This window comes from Sapajus apella, unplaced genomic scaffold (genome assembly GCF_009761245.1).
Source record: "Sapajus apella isolate SASKATOON/1434 unplaced genomic scaffold, GSC_monkey_1.0 scaffold15, whole genome shotgun sequence".
NCBI lineage: Eukaryota > Metazoa > Chordata > Mammalia > Primates > Cebidae > Sapajus > Sapajus apella.
Genome location: NW_022436955.1, coordinates 28104361 through 28127465, shown reverse-complemented (window position 1 = coordinate 28127465; position 23105 = coordinate 28104361). Strand labels below are relative to the sequence as shown.

Sequence of the window (23105 nt, the reverse complement as noted above, 5' to 3'; positions counted from 1 at the left end):
TCAGTGAAATCTAACTTTCACTATCAACACTCCACCTTCTCAAAAATAACCTTCCAATCCAAGATTTTCCCTTCTCAACAGAGTCAAGTCTCTGAAACATCTACAACTCGTAAGACCACTTATCTTCAAATCTCTCTCTCATCACTGTTCTTCCCCCCTCTTAAGAAACTTTGAAAATACCATAAATTATATACCCTTTCCATCACAAATACCCTAAGGTGATCACAAATGCCAAATTTCTGGGACCATCTAAACAAAATATCAAAACGTTTAGAAAAACGTCATTTGGCAAGAATAACAACTGAATGAATTAAATTAAGCATTAAGAGAAGTAATTAATCCATACTGAAATCTCACACAACTGAGAACCAGAGAACAGGACCTCGATGAATCAAAGGCAGTAGAAGCACTTTTCTGAACACACATTATAACTCAGGAAGAAGATTCCTAAGAACTGATTCATCTCCTCGTCAATTCAACAATTACTAAACAGCACAGGCCCTAATGATTCCACCTGCCTGGGTATCTGCAATCACCTAGGTGGTGGCCTCTTCCTATCTATCTAATAACATGCTTGGACCTAAGAGACTCTCAGATGCTGACAGAATGGCTGGGAGTCCTCAAACAGCTTGTCACCAAGCTAAATCGACATTTACTGAGCACCAATAGCATAAAAAGGACATTAAAAAGCATTTAAAGGCCAGGCATGGTGGCTCACGCCTGTAATCCAAACACTTTGGAGGCCAAAGCGGGCGGATTACCTGAGGTCGGGAGTTCAAGACCAGCTTGGTGAAACCCCATCTTAAAAAAATAAAAAATAAAAAAAAACATTTAAAATGTTGAAGCAATATGTCCTGCCTTCAAAGAACTGGGGTCAGGGGAGGGAAGGAAGACATACAGCTAGTGCATACTGCGTGTCCACTATGCTCTAGACATTGTTAAAAGCATTGAATCAACATATTTCATTTAATCTGTACGTCACTTCCAAAAGGCAGTGATTCCTGATCTTTTTTGGATGGCGGCAGACCTCGAGAAACTAACGCAAGGGAATTAGGCCCACCTCTAAAGAATGCATGTACACACATTTCTGCATATGATTTCAGAACTTCACAGACCCTCTGAAGCTCCTGAAGCCCAATACTACCTACTACTCAAAGTGAGGTCCCCAGGCCAGCAGTCTAGGAATGACCCAGGAGCTTAGACAGCTCTCGAGGCCCACCCCAGATGGACTGAATCCAAATGTGCATATTCACAAGACCCACAGCTGTTTCTCAATGGACTGTGACATTTGAGAAGTACTGCTATGCTTAATCTCATGTAATCCCAAGGTCCTACTGTGAAGGAAGCATACTGCTACCACAGTGACTGTTCCTATGGGTCTGGACTTCTATTTTAAGTTGGGTAACCATTTATCATCCAAATTAAAAGCACATTTCAGAGTGAAAGGATCACAATGATGAATTATGCTTGGATGATATGTCTAGACCAGGACATGTGGTCAGTCCTCTAATTATAAGGTGTATACAAAGGTAGAATCTTAACTCTTCAGCTTGCTGTAATGTGCACCTCAGATCCCAGTTACTCTGCACTTACTCATTATTCTGCCCATAAGCCTTCACGAAGGCGGCTCCCTCTTCCCACCATGCTCCGAAGAAGACCTACTTGCCTTTCAAACCTCAACACAGGCCACACCGCCGCAGGAAGTGGTACCAACCCTATTTCTGCCAAAGCACTGTTCACATCTCGTAATAAGACTCACTGACCTCTGTCTCTGTGAATGAGCTGTTACCTCCTTGTGTCACTTCCGGATTTCGTCCACTGAAGCACAATACTTAGAATCTACTAAAGACATGCTGAATGATGAAGATGAAAAAACTTTAAAAGTTCAGAGAAACCTAGGCGGTGGCCTCCTCCTATCTACCTAGTAAAATGCGTGGACCCAAGAGACTCTCAAATGCTGACAGAATAGCTCACAGTCCTCAGCTCCCCCTCCCAACTACCACTGTGCTTCCTCTCTCGGTGATTGACATCCCATCCTTCCACTTTCACAAGCCAGAGATCCAGAAGTCGTCCTGGACTTCTCTCTCTTCCTCACCCCCACTTCCTCATCCCTTGCCTGAGATTCCACAAACAAAATGGAACAGGATTGGAACTGGGGCTGACCTCAAGGCATAGACACATTAATAGTTAAGCAACAATAATATTTACAGAAGACTGTAAGATACAATCAGACAGTACAGAAGATTTGCCAGAGAGAAAGGACAATCTTCCAGTATGAGTCCAGGAGAAACTGGCATAGGGGAGAGACATTACGCTCACGTGGGACGTTAATGAATTGGCCAGCTACCCTTCCTGTGGGATAGTGGTCTCCCAGTTCAGAGGTCAACACACACCCACCTCCAGGCCACAGGGGAGCCCCACCTGGCATACCACCCTTCTAGAAACAGTGCTCTGGTCCCGGGATGACCCAAAGGACATGGAGCTCAGGACACTGCCTAGAATTCTGGGATGCACACTTACTCTCTCGGTCAGGTTGGTGTGACAGAGGCTGTGCCCAAATGTGAAGCCTGCCAACTGCTGTGGCCATTCTGCCATCCTGGGGAAAACTAGCCCTTGGGTAATACAACACACAGAATGAAAAGATGAAGACATGAAAAGTGAAAAATGAAATGAAATCAGGTCCTCAAAACTATAACTGAATGGCTGAATTAAACCAACTCTGAAGCCTGATCTGCCTCTGGAATTTCTAGTTACATGAGCCACTAAATCTCTAGTTTATAGTGTAAACCAGTTAGACAGCTGAGTTCCACTTTTTTTTTTTTTATTATTTTTTTAAAGGAGGGCACCTTAACACATGAATGGGGTGAGCAAAAAAAGAGATAGAAAAATAGTTGGGCAGCAGTGACCAGAGAATTCATGTAAAGTAGTAAGATCACCCAGCTGGGTGCAGTGGCTCACACCTATAATCAATCCCAGCACTCTGGGAGGTGGAGACCCTATTCCTTCTCAAGAGCAGCTCAATGCCCTTCTTCATTCTCTGAATTACTATAAAAGACCTTGCCACATGCACCACGTAACTCAGTACTTAATTACACATCTTGTAATATGCCCAGTTCTTTCTTAGGCCTTAGCTATCTATTATACACAAGGGTAAGGATGCTTCAGTTATCTTCCTGGATATCTATAGCAGTAGCTGAAATAGTTGGCTTCACCAAACATAAGCCAGCTTATCAATAAATATTTTATAAACAGGCCAGGAGTGGTGGCTCATGCCTGTAATCTCAGCACTCTGGGAAGCTAAGGTGGGCAGACCACTTGAGGTCAGGAGGGCAAGACCAGCCTGGCCAAAGTGGTAAAACCTTGTCTTTACTAAAAAATACAAAAATGAGCTGGACGTGGTGGTGCACGCCTGTGGTCCCAGCTACTTGGGAGGCTGAGGCAGGAGAACTGCTTTAGTCCAGGAGGCGGCGGTTGCAGTGAGCGGCGACTGCGCCAGTGTACTCCAGCCTGGGTGACAGAGCAAGACTCTGTCTCAAAAAAAATAATAATAATAATTAATAAACAAATCTTTTAAAATACTTTTCAAAGATTTCATGTGTAGAACTTGTTTTTGATATTAGTGTAATTTTTTTTAAAACTTAATGTTTTAAATATCCCCTAATTATCTTACTATCCCTTAGCAAAATATACCTCTCCCTTCACCCCCAAAATAATCAATGAATTAAGGAGTTCATCTTGCAGTCTACAATAATGTGTTTAATTTGCTCTAAGAAATAAGATAATTCACACCTTACAACTAAAAATTGGATCAAAAAACTACTAAAAAAGGCTGGGCGCGGTGGCTCAAGCCTGTAATCCCAGCACTTTGGGAGGCCGAGGCAGGTGGATCACGAGGTCAAGAGATCGAGACCATCCTGGTCAACACGGTGAAACCCCGTCTCTACTAAAAATACAAAAAATCAGCTGGGCATGGTGGCGTGTGCCTGTAATCCCAGCTACTCAGGAGGCTGAGGCAGGAGAATTGCCTGAACGCACGAGGCGGAGGTTGCGGCGAGCCGAGATCGCGCCATTGCACTCCAGCCTGGGTAACAAGAGCGAAACTCCGTCTCAAAAAAAAAAAAAAAAAAAAAAAAAAAAAACTACTAAACATTACCACTGTTAGCATGCATAAACTATAACCTGTGAATACTCTACAGTCCTTAAACAATGCTGAAGACTGAGTTAAGGCTCTTGAGATCTAAAAAACACAAGAGCAAAGGAAAACCTTTAATGGAAAAACATTCACAACAAAAGAAATGGAAATCCATGTATGGTGGCCTTAGTCCCAGTATTTTGGGAGGCTAAGGGGGGAGGATGGCCTGAGCCTGGGAGTTGGATGCTGCAGTGAGTGAGCTATGATGGTGCCCCTCACTCAGGCCTGGATGACAGAGCCAGACCCCATCTCTTAAAGAACAGGAATAAGTGCGGAAAACATTTTACTAAACAAGCATCAGTCCACGTTTTAAGAAGGAAAATACCACCACTAACACACCACCACAAGCTGCCTCTCCCTGTGCATCTCGCTCCCACCAGCCATCTGCCACCCTAAGGCCTGCCTCTCCTCTAGGCACTGTTGAGGCCCTCTACACCTCTCAACTGGGTCTCTGCAACCATCTGCCTCTGCTCTCACCCCTCACCCTCCAAACTGCTTGTGGCCACCACAGACCTGTCTCTCAACCAAACCTTACTATTCTGGTACCCAGGAGAGGCCTTTGAAGTCTCCCAGAACTTTTAAGGCTTAAAGGTTCTAGCAGAGCCTACAAGAGGCACCCATCCCACCCACCTTCCCAGCACCACAGCCCCTACAAACTCTCCATCCCGCAAAGGCACTTCCGCAACACCACACACGCCACATGTGCCTGCTTTGGGTGCCCTTCTCTTGGGCCCCTGCCGGCCTGGCTGACGCTGCACACTTACAGAACTCAGTTCCAAAGGCATCTTTGTGAACTATTCTTTTCACGAACATGAGCCAAGGTGTCCCTGGACTCTCCTGTGACAGGCTCTCCAGCTTCTTTCCCACACCTGACTGTGGGCTTCTGAATCTGTCCAACGTGGTATGTCTTTCATGCATGTGTGTGTCAATAAATATTTACTGAGCACTTACCACTTTCTAGGACCAGGGGCCTAGCAATGAACAAAGCAAACAAAAATCCCTGCCCTCACCAAGCTTAAATGGGGGAGACAAAGTGAAGAAGACAAGCACATCAGGACACCGGATACATAAGGTATCAGCTGTAAGGACAGGGTGACAAGTGTGAAGGAGGGCACGATTTTACAGGTGGGTAAAGTGCGCCTGTCTGAGACGAGGGCACAGGCACTCGCTGAAAGTGGGGGAGCAAGCCACAGGGACAGAGGAGGCGAGCGTGTCTACAAGCAGAGGGTCTGGGGAGACGAGGTGTTCCCCTTCATTTTTGTACCCACAATACCCGGCACATAACAGAGCTCAATAAATAACTAGTGGGTGAATGGTGACTTTGGCTCAGACACCTAAGATCACAAAGGTGGGGGAAAACACAAACTAAGTGCTGCAGCCAACTGAACAGTTCTTTCCAGGTTCACCAGTGACACATAATCAGGCTCTCTACTGGAAAGGTGGGCTGCGCCAGCTCTTGGATTTGGGGGCAGCTGCAATGGCTCTAAGCAGGCCTGCGAAGACCACCGGCATGCCCACTAACTAGGCCTGGAAGAGCTTTAGTACACGGAGCCACCACAGCCAAGCACCTGCTGGTAACTCTGGTCAAGGCATTTTCTCTGCATTGGTAACCGTCCTACGATCTCCAGACTATACCTGTTGAGAAAGAGCCCAAGACACTGCGAGAATGTGATGAAGTTGTCAGGAAAAAAAAGAGAGGGAGGGATAAAGCGCCCAAGAAAATAAAGGAAAATAACTGACATGTGGCATGAGTCAGTCACCCGGATTCCAGGAACTACGCAACAGAGATCAAGGCAGCACTGAAGAACCTGACGAGAAGCTTAGATGTCACCCATGCAGTCTAAATGCGGAAATGACAATCAATCTGAACACTATGGGAAGCAGCCACCTCTTCTTAATCAGCTCTCATTACTACTTCTACAGAAGGCAAATCTGTCCCTCGTAGTCTGGCATGCTGTGTTCTTGAACTTCTGAGTTAAGGCTCTTGAGATCTAAACTATTATAGACAAACCAAAGAACACCATAAAGCAGTCCTCAAAACAGTGAATGATAACCAGCTGGTCCCTGTCAATTAACCTATCCAATGGACAAACACCTGAGTGCCTAGCATGCTAGGCAGCCGGGAGGCCGGAGCCAGACCACACTCTACTCAAGAAAGCCTTCTGGGCCTGACAGATCAGTCAGGACAGCGGCTGCTCCGGTTCATCCATGTAATGTTCACCTCTGCAGAGGGCACTATCTCCCCACATCTTCCTTCCTCGACTCTCAGGACAGGGCCCACACAGGCCCTGAACACAGCTGACTGCCTCCCCAAGAAGGACAAGGCATCTAGGAAACCGAAGTCCACAGGGCCCTCAAAGCTCACAGTGCACACACCATACTGTGATGTATTTCCCTTCGCACAGAAAAGACATCCACTGCTTAATATGCTAACTTAAATCAATGTTTCCATCCAAAAGATGCAAGGGCAAAAAGGCACAACTGCAAGGGGTTTCTGTCAACCTTAAAAAGCAAAAACCAGCCAGCGCAGTGGCTCACGCCTATAATCCCAGCACTTTGGAAGGCCGAGGAGGGCAGATCACCTGAGGTCGGGTGTTTGAGACCGGCCTGACCAACATGGAGAAATTTTTAGTCTCTGCTAAAAATATAAAATTAACCGGACAGCCGGGCGCGGTGGCTCAAGCCTGTAATCCCAGCACTTTGGGAGGCCGAGGCGGGTGGATCACGAGGTCAAGAGATCGAGACCATCCTGGTCAACACGGTGAAACCCCGTCTCTACTAAAAATACAAAAAATTAGCTGGGCATGGTGGCGCATGCCTATAATCCCAGCTACTCAGGAGGCTGAGGCAGGAGAATTGCCTGAGCCCAGGAGGCGGAGGTTGCGGTGAGCCGAGATCACGCCATTGCACTTCAGCCTGGGTAACAAGAGCGAAACTCCGTCCAAAAAAAAAAAAATTAACCGGACATGGTGGCGGATGCCTATAATCCCAGCTACTCGGGAGGTTGAGGCAGGAGAATCGCTTGAACCCGGGAGGCAGGGGTTGCAGTGAGCCGAGATCACACCACTGCACTCCAGCCTGAGTAACCAGAATAAAACTCTGTCTCAAAACAAAAACAAAACAAAAAAAGCAAAAACCAGGCTTGTTTACCATGTGCTAAGAGATGAGAGACAAACTCCAAACACAGCTCTGGTAACTGTGTCTAAGACTAGCTCATTGCTAGGATGTTGCTACAGTATCATTATGTGTGAAGTTCAAGTCATAGCCAACTAAGTTTCCAGCCAAAACTGAAGAAAATGCTTTTCTAAAATTGGAAAAAAAAAAAAAAAAAAAAAGGCCAGCACAGTGGCTCACACCTGTAATCCCAACACTTTGGGAGGCTGAGGCAGGCAGATCACTTGAGGTCAGGAGTTCAAGGTCAGCCTGGCCAACATGGTGAAACCCCATCTCTACTAATAATACAAAAATTAGCCAGGCATGGTGGCACGTACCTGTAATCCCAGCTACTCGAGAGGCTGAGGCCAGAGAATCGCTTGAACCCAGGAGGCAGAGGTTACAGCCAGTTGAGACCTTGCACTGTACTCCAGCCTGGGCGACAGAACAAGACTCCATCTCAAACAAACAAACAAACAAAACTTGCCCTTCCCCACTACGTAAACAAGGCGAAGAAAAGTTTGTGCACACTGTTATGGCACAGAAGAGCAAAGAGGTAAGAGGCAAGAGAAAACCAAGTGTAATTATTTCAGGACCAGATTGTGATTAGAATTTCCTCACCTGACGAATCCATGACCAACAGCAGCAAAAAGGAGCAAGAATTCCTGATGGCAAATTGGCTTGATGCTGTGCACACATCCTCAGACATGCTGACAGCCCGGCTTCAGGATGAATTAGAAAGTTCCAGTTCTCTGGGACATCAGATGCTCACAGCTACACTGAGCTGTGGTGGAGTGTGCCAATTCCATGCTGTCCACAGGTGCCCTATTTCAAGATGTGGGATGCAGAGCACCAGCCAGAGCAGCTCTTAAGGCTTTGGGGAACACATCTGTACTTATATTTTAACTTATATATATATATATGTTTTTTGCAACTTATAAATCCCAACACAGGCCCTGGAACAGATCAAGTGCTGCGTAAACGCTTGTTTAAAAGGCATTAACCATTTAGTTAATGAATGCCAAACCAAACTGAAATCTCATTCCGAAGACACAAGAAGACAGATCTTCAAAGCAGCAAAATGTCAGGATTTCTCATCTGCTCAGAACTGTTCCCCAACTCCACTAACAGCTAAAATTCATTACTATCACACTCAGAGTGAAGGGCACAATCCGTATTTTTGTTGTTCACAGCTAACCCAGACTGGAGATGTTAAAACACTTTGTCCAAAATATGATTTGGTTATTGCTATTCATGGGGAAGTGCTCAAGAAGTTAAAAGGAAAAACAAAGCTGCACACAAAGCCGTGCAGAGGATCTGAAACCTGAGCCTGGCTGAAACGACCTGGGGACCTACTCGCAGGGATCCTTACTCAGGGTCTCTGGGTGGCACCCAGAGTGCGAGGTGATTCTGGTGTTAGAAGGGGGCATTCAAGGATCACAAACCTAAAACGCCATTAATTTCAATGATTCCAAATTTCTAAAGTTTACTCTCAAAAGTGCTAAAGGAAACATTTAAAATATTAACAGAAGCCACTTCACAGTCATGGGACAGAAATAAGTTTTTCTTAATATTTTCTCTATTTTCTAGGAATATCATCGGGGACAAACGCTTGTTTTTTAAACGTGCCTCCCGCTCAAAATAAAAGGAATAATGTCCCTAGATGACCTTCTCTAACTACTCTATCCAATTATCACTGAGGACACTGAAGGGCTACTTGCCTCACATTAATCTGTCTCAGAAGTCCCCAAAAGAAATACCCTACTTCCCCTCCCCCCAAAGTTGTGAGGCTTAAGATAGCAAGGTGAACAGAGAGTAGATTCCCAGCTATGGATGAGAACCCAAAGAATCAAACCCCTGACAACGGTCAAAGGATCTCAATAAGACCCCTGCATAATCATCTCAATCCAGCAATCTTTTTTTGAGACAGTTTCACTCTGTTGCCTAGGCTGGAGTGCAGTGGCACAATCTCAGCTCACTACAGCCTCTGCCTCCCAGCTTCAAGTGACTCTCCTGCCTCAGCCTCTCAAGAAGCTGGGATTACAGACATGCACCACCCTATCTGGCTAATTTTTGCATTTTTAGCAGAGAAAGGTTTTACTACGTTGGCCAGACTGGTCTCAAACTCCTTGCCTCAAGTGATCCACCCACCTCGTTCTCCCAAAGTGTTGGGATTACAGGCGTGAGCCACGTGCCTGGCCTCAAACAGCAATCTTAACCCAGAGTGTTGCTACCAACTTAGCTCAATCTTGAGCTTGGACTACCAAGTTCTTTACCTCTCCTCTCCAGACTCCTGGCTAACACTTCACCCTACAGACCATTTCAACTACAAAGGTATCTGTTTCCCAAACAGGCTGCAGGCTTTGAGACTGTTCCTCTGAACATTCTCCTCCATATGCCCTTGTCCTTGTGCTTCTCTGCCCAGAAAACTCCAGCTCAAATGTCACCGTTCTAGAAGAGATGTCTTCCCAGCTTGGCCTAACATTCAGTTCCACCAGCCCCCTTTTTCAAAACACCTTATATCTAACCAACTCTTTGGTCATGCAACTCCACCTCCACTGTACCCACTGAGTCAAAAGTCCAAGGACCCGCCGGGCGTGGTGGCTCACGCCTGTAATCCTAGCACCTTCGAAGGCTGAGGTGGGTGGATCACCTGAGGTCAGGAGTTCAAGACCAGCCTGGCCACGATGGTGAAACCCCATCTTTAAAAAAAAAAAAAAAAAAGTCCAAGGACCCTCCCCGAAATAATCTCCTTATCGTCACTGTGACCCCTGTTAGTCTATTCTTCATGGGGCAGAGTATGATCCCAAATGGCAATCTGATTATTGTGAAACCCTGTACCATCCCCTCTTCCACACTTTTCTCAGGATAAAGACAGTAACATCTAACAGAGGCTGCAAGGCTGGATGGAGTGTGTATCCCTCCCCTCCAGCTCTGTGCCCAAGACACACAGGTCCTTGCTGAGTTCCCCGAAATGCTCCAAATTTCCCCCAGCCAAAGGCCCACCGCACATGCTGTTCCCACTGTCTCATGCTACAAACGCGTCACTTCCACAGGAACCGTTCTTTGACTTCAGGTTGCGCTCCCTTCCTTTGGAAAACATCTCTCAGTTTGCAACGATTTGTACCTAACTGTGATTATCTCCTAGACCCATAAACTCCTCCGGGAGAGAAACAATGCCTGTTTTTGCTCATCACTCCATCCACAGTGCCTGGTACACAGCAGCCAGTCAGTAACTATTTGCTGAACGAATGAATGTTCTTGACAATGCTGTTCACACTTCTGTTACAGGAATTACCACCCTAAAACTGGATGCACCCAGCAGTGAGCCTGCTTCTTTCCCTCGATATCTTGTGGACTTCTAAAGCACAGCTCTATACTCCTACTGTCTGGCCACCAAAAATCTCTGAACATTCTCAAAAGATACAAAGTTCTTCATACGTGGTTCTGAAAAAACTGTCTAATATTCTGCAAATTAATTCCAAACAAAATAGTAAACCACACTTGGAAGCCCTGATTTTGCATTTTATTACAAGTCAGAAGTAGTTAAATGTGGTTAATTCTCGGGAGTGGGACCTGAGTTGGAAGTGATTTATTTTTTGCCACTGCAGTACTTTGATGAAACAAAGTGATGAAACTTTGATAAAACAAAGACAAAAAACATGATTTTAAAGAAGATGGAGAAAAATTCAGGTTAATTACCCAATTCCTCATTATTCCCTAGGGCAGGTGACTTACCAACTCCAACTAATGAAAAGTCTGTCCTCTTGTAAATCTAGTGCAAAGGCAATGAATGGACAAGAATTTGAATGTGAATCAGACCTCCTTTTGTGTGTGTGTGTGTGTTTTTTTTTTTTTTTTTTTTTTTTTTGAAAGAGTTTCGCTCTTTCGCCCAGGCTGGAGTGAAGTGGCATGATCTGGGCTCATGGTAACCTCAACTTCCACCCCCACCCCCACCGGGTTCAAGTTATTCTCCTGCCTCGGCCTCCCGAGTAGCTGGGATTACAGACACCCACCACCACATCCAGCTAACTTTTGTATTTTTAGTAGAGAGAGGGTTTCACCATATTAGCCAGGCTGCTCTCGAACTCCTGACATCAGGTGATCCACCCAACTCAGCCTCGCAAAGCGCTGGGATTTTAGGCATGAGCCACTGTGCCTGGTCAAGACCTCCTTCTACAATATGATCATCAGAGAGCATAACTGCTATTAAGGGGGAGAAAGTCTTCAAAACATTTCTTTTCCTTTCTTTTTTGACACAAGAGTCTCGCTCTGTCACCCAGGCTAAAGAGCAGTGGCACAATCTCGACTCACTACAATCTCCACTTCCCATGCTCAAGCGATCCTTCCACCTCAACCTCCCAAGTAGCTGGGATTACTGGAAAGCACCAACATGCTCAGCTAATTTTTGTATTTTTTGTAGAGAAAAAGTTTTGGTATGTTGCCCAGGCTGGTCCCAAACTCCTGAGCTGGAGTGATTCACCTGCCTCAGCCTCCCAAAGTGGTGGGATTACAGGAGTGAGTCACTGCACCTGGTCCAAAATATTTCTTAAGAAAAAATCGTTCGGATAACATGTTGTCATTCAGAACTTTCGACAGCACTTCCAGTCTCCTGTATTCTGGATCCCGATAAGCCACTTTAATCTCCCAAATATACGCTTCATTCCATGGCAAAATTAGCTAAAAATAAGAAAACTGACTTCAGTAGATGTTTTCAATAATTTTGAAACAAGATCTTCTCAATAAAGTTCAGTGACTAGAGAGAATAGACCATATTATGAAACAACAGAACAACAACAAAATACCCTAATGGAAAAAAGCATAGAAGACACACATCAACTGAGGATTAAGGATCAGACAGGAAGGGAATGACTTACAGTTTTTACTTTAAATACTTCTGTGCTGTTTTCATTATCTTAAAAATAGCACGTCTTTATAACTGAAAATCAATAAAGGATTTTATCAAAATGTACCCCACACAAAATTTAGTGATTAGTAACATTATAGTAACAGATTTTGTAATTGGTAACATTAAAACTTTTAAATGCACACCTCATTCATTCATTCGATAAATTTCTATGGAGTAAATACTAAGGGGAAGTCACAATGTGAAATATTATGCCTTCATCAGTCTCTTCCAGAAAACCAGTTTGGCAAAGTAGAAAAAGCAAAGAATTTAGAAGTCAAAACACCTGCTTTTAAAAGGTCCTGATTGCCAGCAGCCATATGACTTCAAGTCACAACTTCTCTAGGTCTTATCTTACTCATCTGTAAAATCGTTATAATAATATAGGACAGAGTTGCTGGAAAGGCACAAACAAGCTAAAGCACTTCACAAACTACGCAGTTTATACAGTTCACAGGCTTCAAATGATGATTACTGCAATACTTAGTATTTCACAATAAATACGTTCCTTCCTGTCCAATGATCAGATCTAACCAGAGGGCCTACTTCAGGTCTTAAAAAATATATTTATTTTATTTATATAAAAATTTATACATATATATTATAGTAGCCATCTAAGGAAAATTATTACTTAAAATATCAAGAGAAGGAGTATATGGGAACTCTCTGTACTTTTCACTCAATTTTGTTGTGACCCTAAAACTGCTCTAAAAAAATGAAGTATGAAAAAAAAATTTTTAATGTATCAGAAGTTTTTTTTACATTGGCCAGGAATCTCTAAAACCTCTAGAATTAAACTTCATTTTCAAATTCTCTTCTATTTTACCCAAAATTTCAACATGTCCTATTAAAAGGAAAAAGGCTGATACTTTCAAAATGAATAGGAAGGCTGGGTGTGGTGGCTCACGTCATCCCAGTACTTCAAGAGACTGAGGCAGGAGGATCCCCTGAGGCCAGGAGTTTGAGACCAGCCTGGGAAACACAGCAAATCTCTGTGTCTACGAAACAATTTTTTTTTTTTTTTTTGAAAGAATGAGTAGGGAGGCTGGATGCAGTGGCTCAAGCCTGCAAACCCAGCACTTTGGGAGGCCAAGGTGGGTGGATCACCTGTGATCATAAGTTTGAGAACAGCCTGACCAACATGGTGAAATCCCCATCTCTACTAAAAACACAAAAATTAGTCGGGTGTGGTGGCAGGCCCCTGTAATCCCAGCTAACAGGGAGGCAGAGGCAGGAGAATCAGTTGAGCCCAGGAGCTGGAGGTTGCAGTGAACCGAGATCACGCCACTGTACTCCAGCCCAGGCAACAGAGCGAGACTCTGTCTCAAAAAATAAAAATAAAAATAAAAATAAAAATAAATAAATAACAGGGAGTATATTTTACTTTATTCCATGAATTTTAAAACACAAAAACAAGTATTTTTCACATGTACTCACAGTAATAATAACCATTTTTGTGGACAAAAAGCTGTCCCACCACATCCAGCTTGCTCACTGGATCTCATCTAAGGACTCCAGGGGTACCTTATTCATGGGGACCACTCCTTTCCCACTCCAGACAATACATCCACATAACAGGTCTATAATGCAAACCCCTCTATTTGGTACAGTTCGAATGCTTGTTTTTCTCTGCCTTCAGTTTCTTACAGCAGGGCATACCTGATACGTCTAATACTATTTAACTAACACATACACACATATACAAGTTTTCACAGTAGCTCCAATGAGAATGTAAGTTTGGAGCTGTCATAGTCAATGTTTTGATATTTTTAAGACTACACACCAGGCACGGTGGCGCACGCCTGTAATCACAGCACTTTGGGAGGCCAAGGCAATAGATCACCTGAGTTCAGGAGTTCGACACCAGCCTGGCCAACAAGGTGAAACCCCGTGTCTACTGAAAATACAAAAATTAGACCAGGCCCAGCAGCTCACACCTGTAATCCCAGCACTTTGGGAAGCGGATCCACCGGGAGGTGGATCACCTGAGATCAGGAGTTCGAGACCAGCCTGGCCAACATGGTGAAACTCAGTTTCTACTAAAAATACAAAAAAATTAACCGGGCGTGGTGGCAGGCATCCATAATCCCAGCCACTCAGGGGGCTGAGGCAGGAGAATTGCTTGAACCCAGGAGGCAGAGGTTGCAACGAGCTGAGAGATCACGCCATTGCACTCCAGGCTAAGCAACAAGAGCGAAACTCTGTCTAAAAAAAAAAAAAAAAATCAGTTCGCATGCCTGTAATCCCAGCTACTCTGGAAGCTGAGGCAGGAGAATTGCTTGAATCCAGGAGGCGGCGGCTGCAGTGAACTGAGATCACACCACTGCACTCCAGCCTGGGCAGCAGAGCAAGACTCTGTCTCAAAAACAAAACAAACAAATAAAAAGGAGCAAGAAAAAAGCACGGGCATATGTCTGTACTCAACATACATGAGTGAAAAGGAGCACATTCATAAAACAAAGACAAATGGGAAAACAAAAATCTAGCACCAACAGATCAGGAAGAAAGAGACAAATGGAGGGAGAAAGGGGGGAAGGAGTCAGCTAGATGTAAAACTCAGGTACAAAAGGCACAGGAGTGGAGACACTTGCCTTTTTATCAGGGGTCCTCTCACTTCGAAATGCACTGGCTTTGAGATGCCTGAGCCATAGAGTATAGGCTTAGAATGGCCCTCCAGCTGATACCAGAAAAGTAAACTGAGGGTTGATCTGAAGAATGCCAACCAATAAAGCTGTAGACACAAGGCCAATTGGGAGGAGACCCAGGACTCTTAAGAGCAGCCACCTGGCCAGGAATGGTGGCTCACGCCTGTAATCCCAGCACTTTGGGAGGCGGAGGTGGGTGGGTTGAGACCATCCTGGCTAACACAGTAAAACCCCATCTCTACTAAAAATACCAAAAAAATTAGCCAGGCATGGTGGCAGGTGCCTGTAGTCCCAGCTACTCGGGAGGCTGAGGCAGGAGAACCACTTGAACCTGAGAGGCGGAGGTTGTGGTGAGCCGAGATCACACTACTGCACTCCAGCCTGGGCCACAGAGCCAGACTCAAAAAAAAAAAAAAAAAAAGAGCAGCCACCGTTATGGCGCAGAAGGTGGCAGGTGCTGGGCCTGCACTCCACATGCACGCTCTCCTCTAACAATTCTCACATGAGCCAAAAAGGGAACGTCGAGGAAGACAGGCTTTAATCCTCTCTAATGTTACCTTTCTCTCCCAGCCCCAAACCACACTTCCACCACAATACCTTACCCGCCCTATTCCAGGAGAGGGCAACCAGGACATGGTGTTTCAAGACAGGGCAGAATGGCAGTGCTGGCAGAGCTTCTGGTTTCTCAAGTTATCTGATGAAAATGGGATCATGGCTCCGTAGCTTTCAAATAGCCAGCTCTGAAAAAGTCTATGATCTGAAGATTCTATATCAAGGCTTATGATAAATTCTACATTTTCTGATCCCTGAAACAAATACAATACACATACCCCATGGACCAACTTTCTTTTCCTCCACGAATTCTTCATCTAGCCTGTACTGACAGAAGTGGTCACAGAAAGACCTTTTGGGAGAACACTTCGATAAACAGGAAACCTGCAGTCCAAGCACATGTCAGTCTTTGGAAATGAACATCTACACTGCTGAAGTGGCGCTAAAGTGACAAATGACAGTAATCCAATGGCCCAAGGCCAGCAAATTCCATTGCCAACAGATTTATCTCTTTTCTGTAACAGTGGTTCTTGCATGTGTGGCAGTAAATAGGAAAGTAACAGCCTAATTACAAATTCAAAAGCAAACTCTTCCCACTATGTTTCGTACTTTGGTACATTATCGGCAAGATGTGTCCTCAGCAACCACGTTTAATGTGCCACTTGAAAACTGGGAACCATCAACTCACACGTCTGAAATTATATTTAAAAAAAAAAAAAAAAAAACCTTGACGTAACCATTTCAACTGGAGATGATGCCACCTTTCTCAATTACTTGAATGTTACATTCTGAGCACAGCACAATGGCATTAAACTTGGCATTAAACAGCAATCATTAAGCTTTGTAACCCTTTTCTCCTTTAAGTTTTCCTATGTGAATCACTACTTAAATCCTATCACTTCTAAGTAACAGAACACTGGAATGTATGTCCTAACTTTTGCTTTAGTGAGGAATTTAGAATGTGGAAGGCCCACTTACTATTGACTGGAATTTCAGAGCACTGTGGTCTCACCAAGATGGGCTCAAGAGCACGAAGGTGAGGCCCTGCTACAGCGTGGCTGCACAGGTCATCTGCGGGAACCACTCAGGTGACCACTGGCTCACAAACTTAAAATATTTACTCTTTTTTCTTTTTTTTTTTTTTTTTTTTTTGATAGTGTTTTTCTCTCTCCCACGCTGGAGTGCAGTGGTGCAATCTTCCCTCACTACAACCTCCGCCTACCAGGTTCAAGCGATTCTCCTGCCTCAGTCTCCCGAATAGCTCACTACAGGTGCTACAGGCACACACCACCATGCCCAGCTAGTTTTTGTATTTTTAGTAGAGACAGAATTTCACCATGTTGGTGAGGCCGGTCTTGAACTCCTGACCTGATGATCCACCCGCCTTGGCCTCCCAAAGTGCTGGGATTACAGGCATGAGCCACCTCGCCCGGCCAGAATATCTAGTCTTAGGACATGTTTAAATATCTTGCTGCCACTGTGCAAAGGAAAACTGTTATTTCCAAACACCCTGTCAAAATTTCAAATAATTTACTTCAGCTGCTCATTATGTGAGACTCTAATAAAAATGTACCTCTTTCAAGAATTAACCCTAATCCACCTGCCAGCTATAAACAGATATTCAGCAATACAGCAACATTCTGCCGTATGCTGGAAGTGGAATCCAAGGCATTCCAGCATATAAAATGTGGGGGCCCTGCTATCACATTTTTAAAAAGGCTAAAAAAAAGACTGGGTTGAGTCTGTGCAGAGACAAGGACAAGAGCCAACTGCATGATATTCAACTTGGGTGTCGGAAGCATTATTCTGGAGATTTCACTATAAAATGACATCAATAATCACAAAAATTTTTTCAGGTGTAAGGCAAAAGTGGTAGCTTCAAATTAATTACCCCAAATCATTTCTTCGGTCCCCTCAGTGACAAAGATATTCACTTGGACTTAACACTTCAACTGTTAAGTTCTCTTGTTTTTTGCTAAAATGTTGAAAGCTATTGGCCTCAAAATGTTTCCAAATTTTTCACTATTACACTTCGATACAGGCAAAAAGGATCAACCAACACTTCCTAATAACTGGAAATAGGGTTATTAACTAGAAACATTTTTGTTTTATTTACTTATTTTTATTGATTTGAGATGGAGTTTCGCTCTTGTAACCCAGGCTGGACTGCAGCAGTGTGATCTCAGCTCACTGCAACCTCCCAGGTTCAAGTGATTCTCCTAACTTGGCTTCCCGAATAGCTGGTATTTCAGGTGTGCCACCACGCCTGGCTAATTTTTGTATTTTTAGTAGAGATCTGGGTTGCACCATGTTGGCCATGCTGGTCTCGAACTCCTGACCTCCTCAAGTAATCCAAGCATCTCCACCTCCCAAAGTGCTGGGATTACAGGCGTGAGCCACTGCGCCGGCCTATAAACATTTTTAAATTGTAACTTTTTCCAGGTCCCATTATTCTTACTGACAAATTTAACTTTAACAAGCCAATTTTAAAATAAGACCTCGAATTTGTAGCTGTTACTCCCAACAAAAACAAGTAATAGGCATATCATGGCACTTAGCACATGATAAACAATCAGTATTTGCTGAATGAATGAATGGCCATTAGGGCTGCAAGACTTTCAGGGTAGTAGGCAACCAAATAAAACAAATTTTTGAAAACGCTAAGAATGATTCAGGCAGGAATCAGTAACTAAATCCTCTCATACATAATTCCATTATTTGTTTCTATTACTATTCTGTGAAAATGAAAATTATGAGAAATTGGCCTGGCGCGGTGGCTCACACCTGTAATCCCAGCACTTTGGGAGGCCGAGGCGGGTAGATCACCTGAGGTCAAGAGCTCCAGACCAGCCTGGCCAACATCATGAAACTCCGTCTCTAATAAAAATACAAAAAAAATTAGCTGGGCACGATGGCTGGCGCCTGTAATTCCAGCTACCAGGAGGCTGAGACAGGAGAATCATTTGAACCTGGGAGGTGGAGGCTGCAGTGAGCAGAGATGGCGCCATTGCATTCCAGCCTGAGCAACAAGAGCGAAACTCCATCTCAAAAAAAAAAAGAAAAGAAAAAAGTAAAAGAAAATTTTGAGAAATTAAACCATCTCCTTTGCTACTTTCTCCACGCTAGAACTTAAAAGTATTTAAATCACACTTTAAAAGAATAAACCCAAAGTGTTGCTAACATTTATGTTGAGCCAACTTTTGCTACTCCAATTCTCTAAAGACGCGTATAGCTAATGCTGTTGCATAAAACATAAATACAGGGCGGGCGAGGTGAGCAAGTTGCGAGGTCAGGAAATCCAGATCATCCTGGCCAACATGGTGAATCCCCGCCTCTACTAAAAAATTAGCTGAGTGTGGTGGTGCACACCTGTAACCCCAGCTACTCGGCCGGCTGCGGCAGGATGAATGGCTTGAGCTCGCGAGATGAAGACTGCAGTGAGCTGAGATTGTGCCACTGCACTCCAGCCTGGCCGAAGAGCGAGGCTCCATCTCTAATAATAATAATAATAAATAATAATAATAAAACAAAAAACACGTAAATACTGAGACAAAGCAACGAAATTACAATTTACATAATATCCATCCCTATTAACATTTCAATCAGCCTTCAACTGTGATTGATGCTTATTAAATAAGGTGAGTTATGCCTAAAGACGCTTTCTTCTTGTCAAAATCACAAGGAATATTACACATACGACCTTTATACTTATTCATACCAATTTTAACAATAGGCTAGTTAATTAGTGCGTATTTAAGTTGAGGAAAAAACCAAACGTCAAATCTTTTTTTAAATAAGTCTAAACAAAGCTAAATATACCAAATCTCTTAAGAAAAATCTTTGAGTTATACATCTGTAAAAATTATTCAACTACTAATCCCTTTTTTGGTGCAAAGAACCATACTACCTACAAAAGTAAATGTACAAGGGAGCAAAACATTAACGGGAGGATGTTCCAATGCAAACTAAACTATGGCAAATTTAACAAAATTGAAGCTTCTCATTAAGATCTAGTTTTTAAAAGTTTTCGCGTTGTAGATTCCACAACACGCATTCATTTCAACAGTCACGAAAATCGTTTTTCAAATGAGGTCTAGTCAGACTGAATTTATCTGCAAAAGAGCAACAAAACCCAGGTGCTTATGAAGGGTTACAATTTTACTTGCCACCAGTTTTCCCAGTGGCTACTTTGTTTCATTTCTCCATATTTAATACGAGTGCACACTGAGATGGTTTAAAAGTATGCAACAATTTATAGGGACTAGATGTCAACAAATCAGTAGTCTAAAGCAAGCTTGACAAATAATATACCATGCCGATTTTTGCTCAGAATAATTATAATGGCGGAGGGGGAGAAAGGGTGGGAGAGGGGAAAAGGAGCTTAACTCCATACGCACATCTCCCAAAAAGAGCTCTTTCTTTCCACTACAGGATTATTGTAAAGGGCCCCTAAGCTTTAGATACTGTTAAGGCAGGGTGCGTTAGTGTCAGCCTGGCTGGGATGGGTTCGTGCAAGGGATGTCACTCAAATGCAAGTAAAAGTACAGTCCTTGCGACTTATTTCGAGTTTTGTTTTCGACAGTAGCCTAAGGCCGCTACTGAGCGACTTCTATCCAAAATCAGAAAATCAGCAACCCCCGCGTCATCAATCAAGATCACAAGGAAGGGTTCTGAGGCAAGGGGGCAACAGGGCACCCTCAAATCTTTGAGGCTCGCTCCGGGCAGAGGCAGCAACCTGAGCTGCTCTGGGGCTCTCGCCACTCCAGGAGACTCCCGGAGCCCCCGGGCCGCCTCCCCAGGCCGGCGCGGCGGGGAGGGCCCCACTCCACACCCCGGGCTCGCCCCGCGGTCCAGCCCCGGGGAGATTAACCCCTTCGGCGCCCCCCACGCCCTCCCGAGGCGGGGCCCGGAGCCCCCGCCCTTCTGCCTCCCCGGGACTAGGGGGCCCAGGCAACTCTGGAGGACGAAGGCGCGGCGGGCGCAGAGGCGGCGGGTGGCTCCGGCCTAGGCCCGGGCAGCGTGTCCCGGCGCCCTCCCCCACTCCCACACGCTCGCTCCGGGGAGGGTGCGGGAGCCCGCCCGCCCGCCGCGGCGTCCGCTCGGAGCGGGCTCGGCTCCCCTTCCGGCCGAAGGCGCGGGCCAGCGGCTACCTGCGGACTGTGGAGGGCCATGGCGGCCCGTTTCAATGGGACTCGGCGCTCCTCCGGCTGCTCACGCTGCTTCCCCCGCCGCCGCCATCTTCTCGCCCGCACATACACACTCGCATCGGCCGCCGCGCCTGCGCACTGGCCGCGCGCCGCGGGGCGCGGGGAGGCCGGCGCGATGCTGCGCCTGCGCGGCCGACAGGTGGGCGTGCGCCGGCTGGGCCGCGGACCTTTCCCGCGGCGTTTGGAGCTGCCGGGTCTCTGAGCCCCGCGCCCCTCGGGCGGAAGCGGCCGGGCAGCTGCACACTAGGAGCCCGCCCGGGCCTGGCTGCGGAGCCGGAAGGAGAGAGGGCAGGCAGGTGGAGGTGGCAACGCCGAGGCGCCGGCGGGCCCCGGCTCCCCACCTGCTGGGGGTTACCTGGGAGCCTGGAGCCCGGGAGCCGCCGCCAGAGGTCGGCACGGGGCCCACGAGTCGCCCTTGGCGTCCCTGGGCCGGGGCCTCGGGAGTGTTCGCAGAAGATCCCGGAGGAGGGTCTGGTTTGTGAAGATCCCTTTGCCGCCCATTCATTCATTTGTCCCCTCTTCATTTACACCCCAAGTCCTACCCGGGCGTCTGGGCCACGCCTTTTGCTAGGCATTAGAGGAGAAAAGCAAAACAGAGGAAAACAAAACGTGGGGAGTAAAAGCACGCGTAAAGTGCTTGCCGCGAGGCCTGCCAAGTAGCAAGCATTCAGCAAGTGCTACGTATTGCACACGTCCGTGCGTGTGCACAGGCAAACCAGCCTTGGGTTTGTTGGTTCATTCATTCTGAAAGAAAAAAGGGCCCCTGTCTGACTGCAGCGTTTTCCAGCCGGTGGGTCCACCCTTGGGCTCTGGCCCCTTTTCGAGCTGTGATTTCACACAGGCGACTTCCCTTTCCTACGCCTTGGTCTCCTCACCTGTGGGTAAGACACATCTGTCATAACGCGTAAGATTTCTGTGAGGTTCAGACTAGATCAATGTGAGCACACTGGCCAAGAGAACAGTCAATAAAAATTGGCTACTGTGATTGTCATTAATAACCGTTATCATTGGTTTCATTTGTTCAACAAACACCTACAGAGAGTCTACTCTTGCTAGACGCAACACTAAGCTGAGGAGATTAACAGGAAGATCCATTCCCATCTTACATGAAATGGGGGCCTGGTCTCTTCATAAATGGGCTGCCATGAAAAATGTGAGTTGGTCGGGCACAGTGGCTCACATCTTTAATCCCAGCACTTTGGGAGGCCGAGGCGGGCGGATCAGTTGAGGTCAGGAGTTAAAAACCAGCCTGGCCTGGCCAATATGGTGAAACCCCGTCTCTGCTAAAAATACGAAAACTAGCGGGTTGTAGTGGCACACCCCTGTAGTCGAAGCTACTTGGGAGGCTGAGGTGGGAGGATCGCTGGAACGCGAGAGGTGGAGGTTGCAGTGAGCTGAGATTGCACCACTGCACTCCAGCCTCCGCAACAGAGCAAGTCCCTGTCTCAAAAGAAAAAAAGAAAAAGAAAAATATAAGTGGCAGGGAGAGGTCGTACCAAAATAGAAGAGCTAGAAACACATAACCCAAGACAATGTGTCAATCTTGCTTGGATCCTGATATGTCTTTTAAACTGGTTTTAGTATTTATTTGTTGACAATCAGAGATGTTTGAATATGGATTGAATATAAGTGATCTTAGTGAATTATTGGGGGTTTTTTTCTTTTCTTTTTTTTTTTTGAGATGGACTTTTTAAATTTTTGACTGGGTTTTACTCTGTCCCCTAGACTGGAGTGCAGTGGTATGATCTTGGCTCACTGCAGCCTCCACCTTTCGGGTTTAAGCAATTCTCCTGCCTCTTCAGCCTCCTGAGTAGCTGGGACTACAGGTGCCTGCCATCACACCCAACTAATTTTTGTATTTTTAACATAGATGGGGTTTCACCACATTGGTCAGGTTGGTCCTGAACTCCTGACCTCATGATCTACCACCTTGGCCTCCCAAAGTGCTGGGATTACAGGCGTGATCCACTGTGCCCAGCCCGAATTATTATTACTGTTTTTTGAAATGGAGTCTCGCTTTGTTGCCCAGGCTGGGATGTACTGGTGAGATCTCAGCTCACCACAATTTCTGCCTCCCTTAAGTGATTCTCCTGCCTCAGCCTCCCAAGTAGCTGGGACCACAGGCACATGCCACCATGCCTGGTTAATTTTTGTATTTTTACTAGAGATAGGGTTTCACTGTGTTGGCCAGGCTGGTCTTGAACTCCTTACCTTGTAATCTGCCTGCCTTGGCCTCCCAAACTGCTGGGATTACAGGCATGAGCCACCAAGTCTGGCCCTCGGCCTGAATTATTGGTGACTTTATAGTGTAATAATGATACTGTACGCATTGAGAGGATGTCCTTATTGTGAGGAGATGCATTCTGAAGAATTTAGGAGTGAAGAACATAGTGCCTGCAAACAATCGTTTAATGGTTCAACAACAGATAAAATCATATACACACATAAAC

General features: G+C 45.5%; 1 protein-coding gene and 1 long non-coding RNA gene across 4 annotated transcripts in view; both read right to left on the bottom strand.

Annotated features, from left to right (window-relative positions):
• Positions 1 to 20755, bottom strand: part of USP10 (ubiquitin specific peptidase 10) — an 85888-nt gene extending 65133 nt beyond the window's left edge. For 2 of the 3 annotated variants that reach the window (XM_032284584.1, XM_032284583.1), the window contains exon 1: positions 20599 to 20755. In XM_032284584.1, coding sequence (XP_032140475.1) covers positions 20599 to 20619 — 21 coding nt within the window. In that variant the 5' untranslated portion in view covers positions 20620 to 20755. The remainder of the gene's footprint in view (positions 1 to 20598) is intronic. The other variant, XM_032284585.1, reaches the window with a different exon arrangement.
• On the bottom strand, positions 6247 to 6770 carry LOC116555709. Its single transcript, XR_004270634.1, has 2 exons — positions 6476 to 6770; positions 6247 to 6441 (listed from the first exon to the last, which is right to left on the bottom strand). It is a non-coding gene; the product is annotated as an uncharacterized LOC116555709 (long non-coding RNA).
• Positions 20756 to 23105: the final 2350 nt, after the last annotated feature.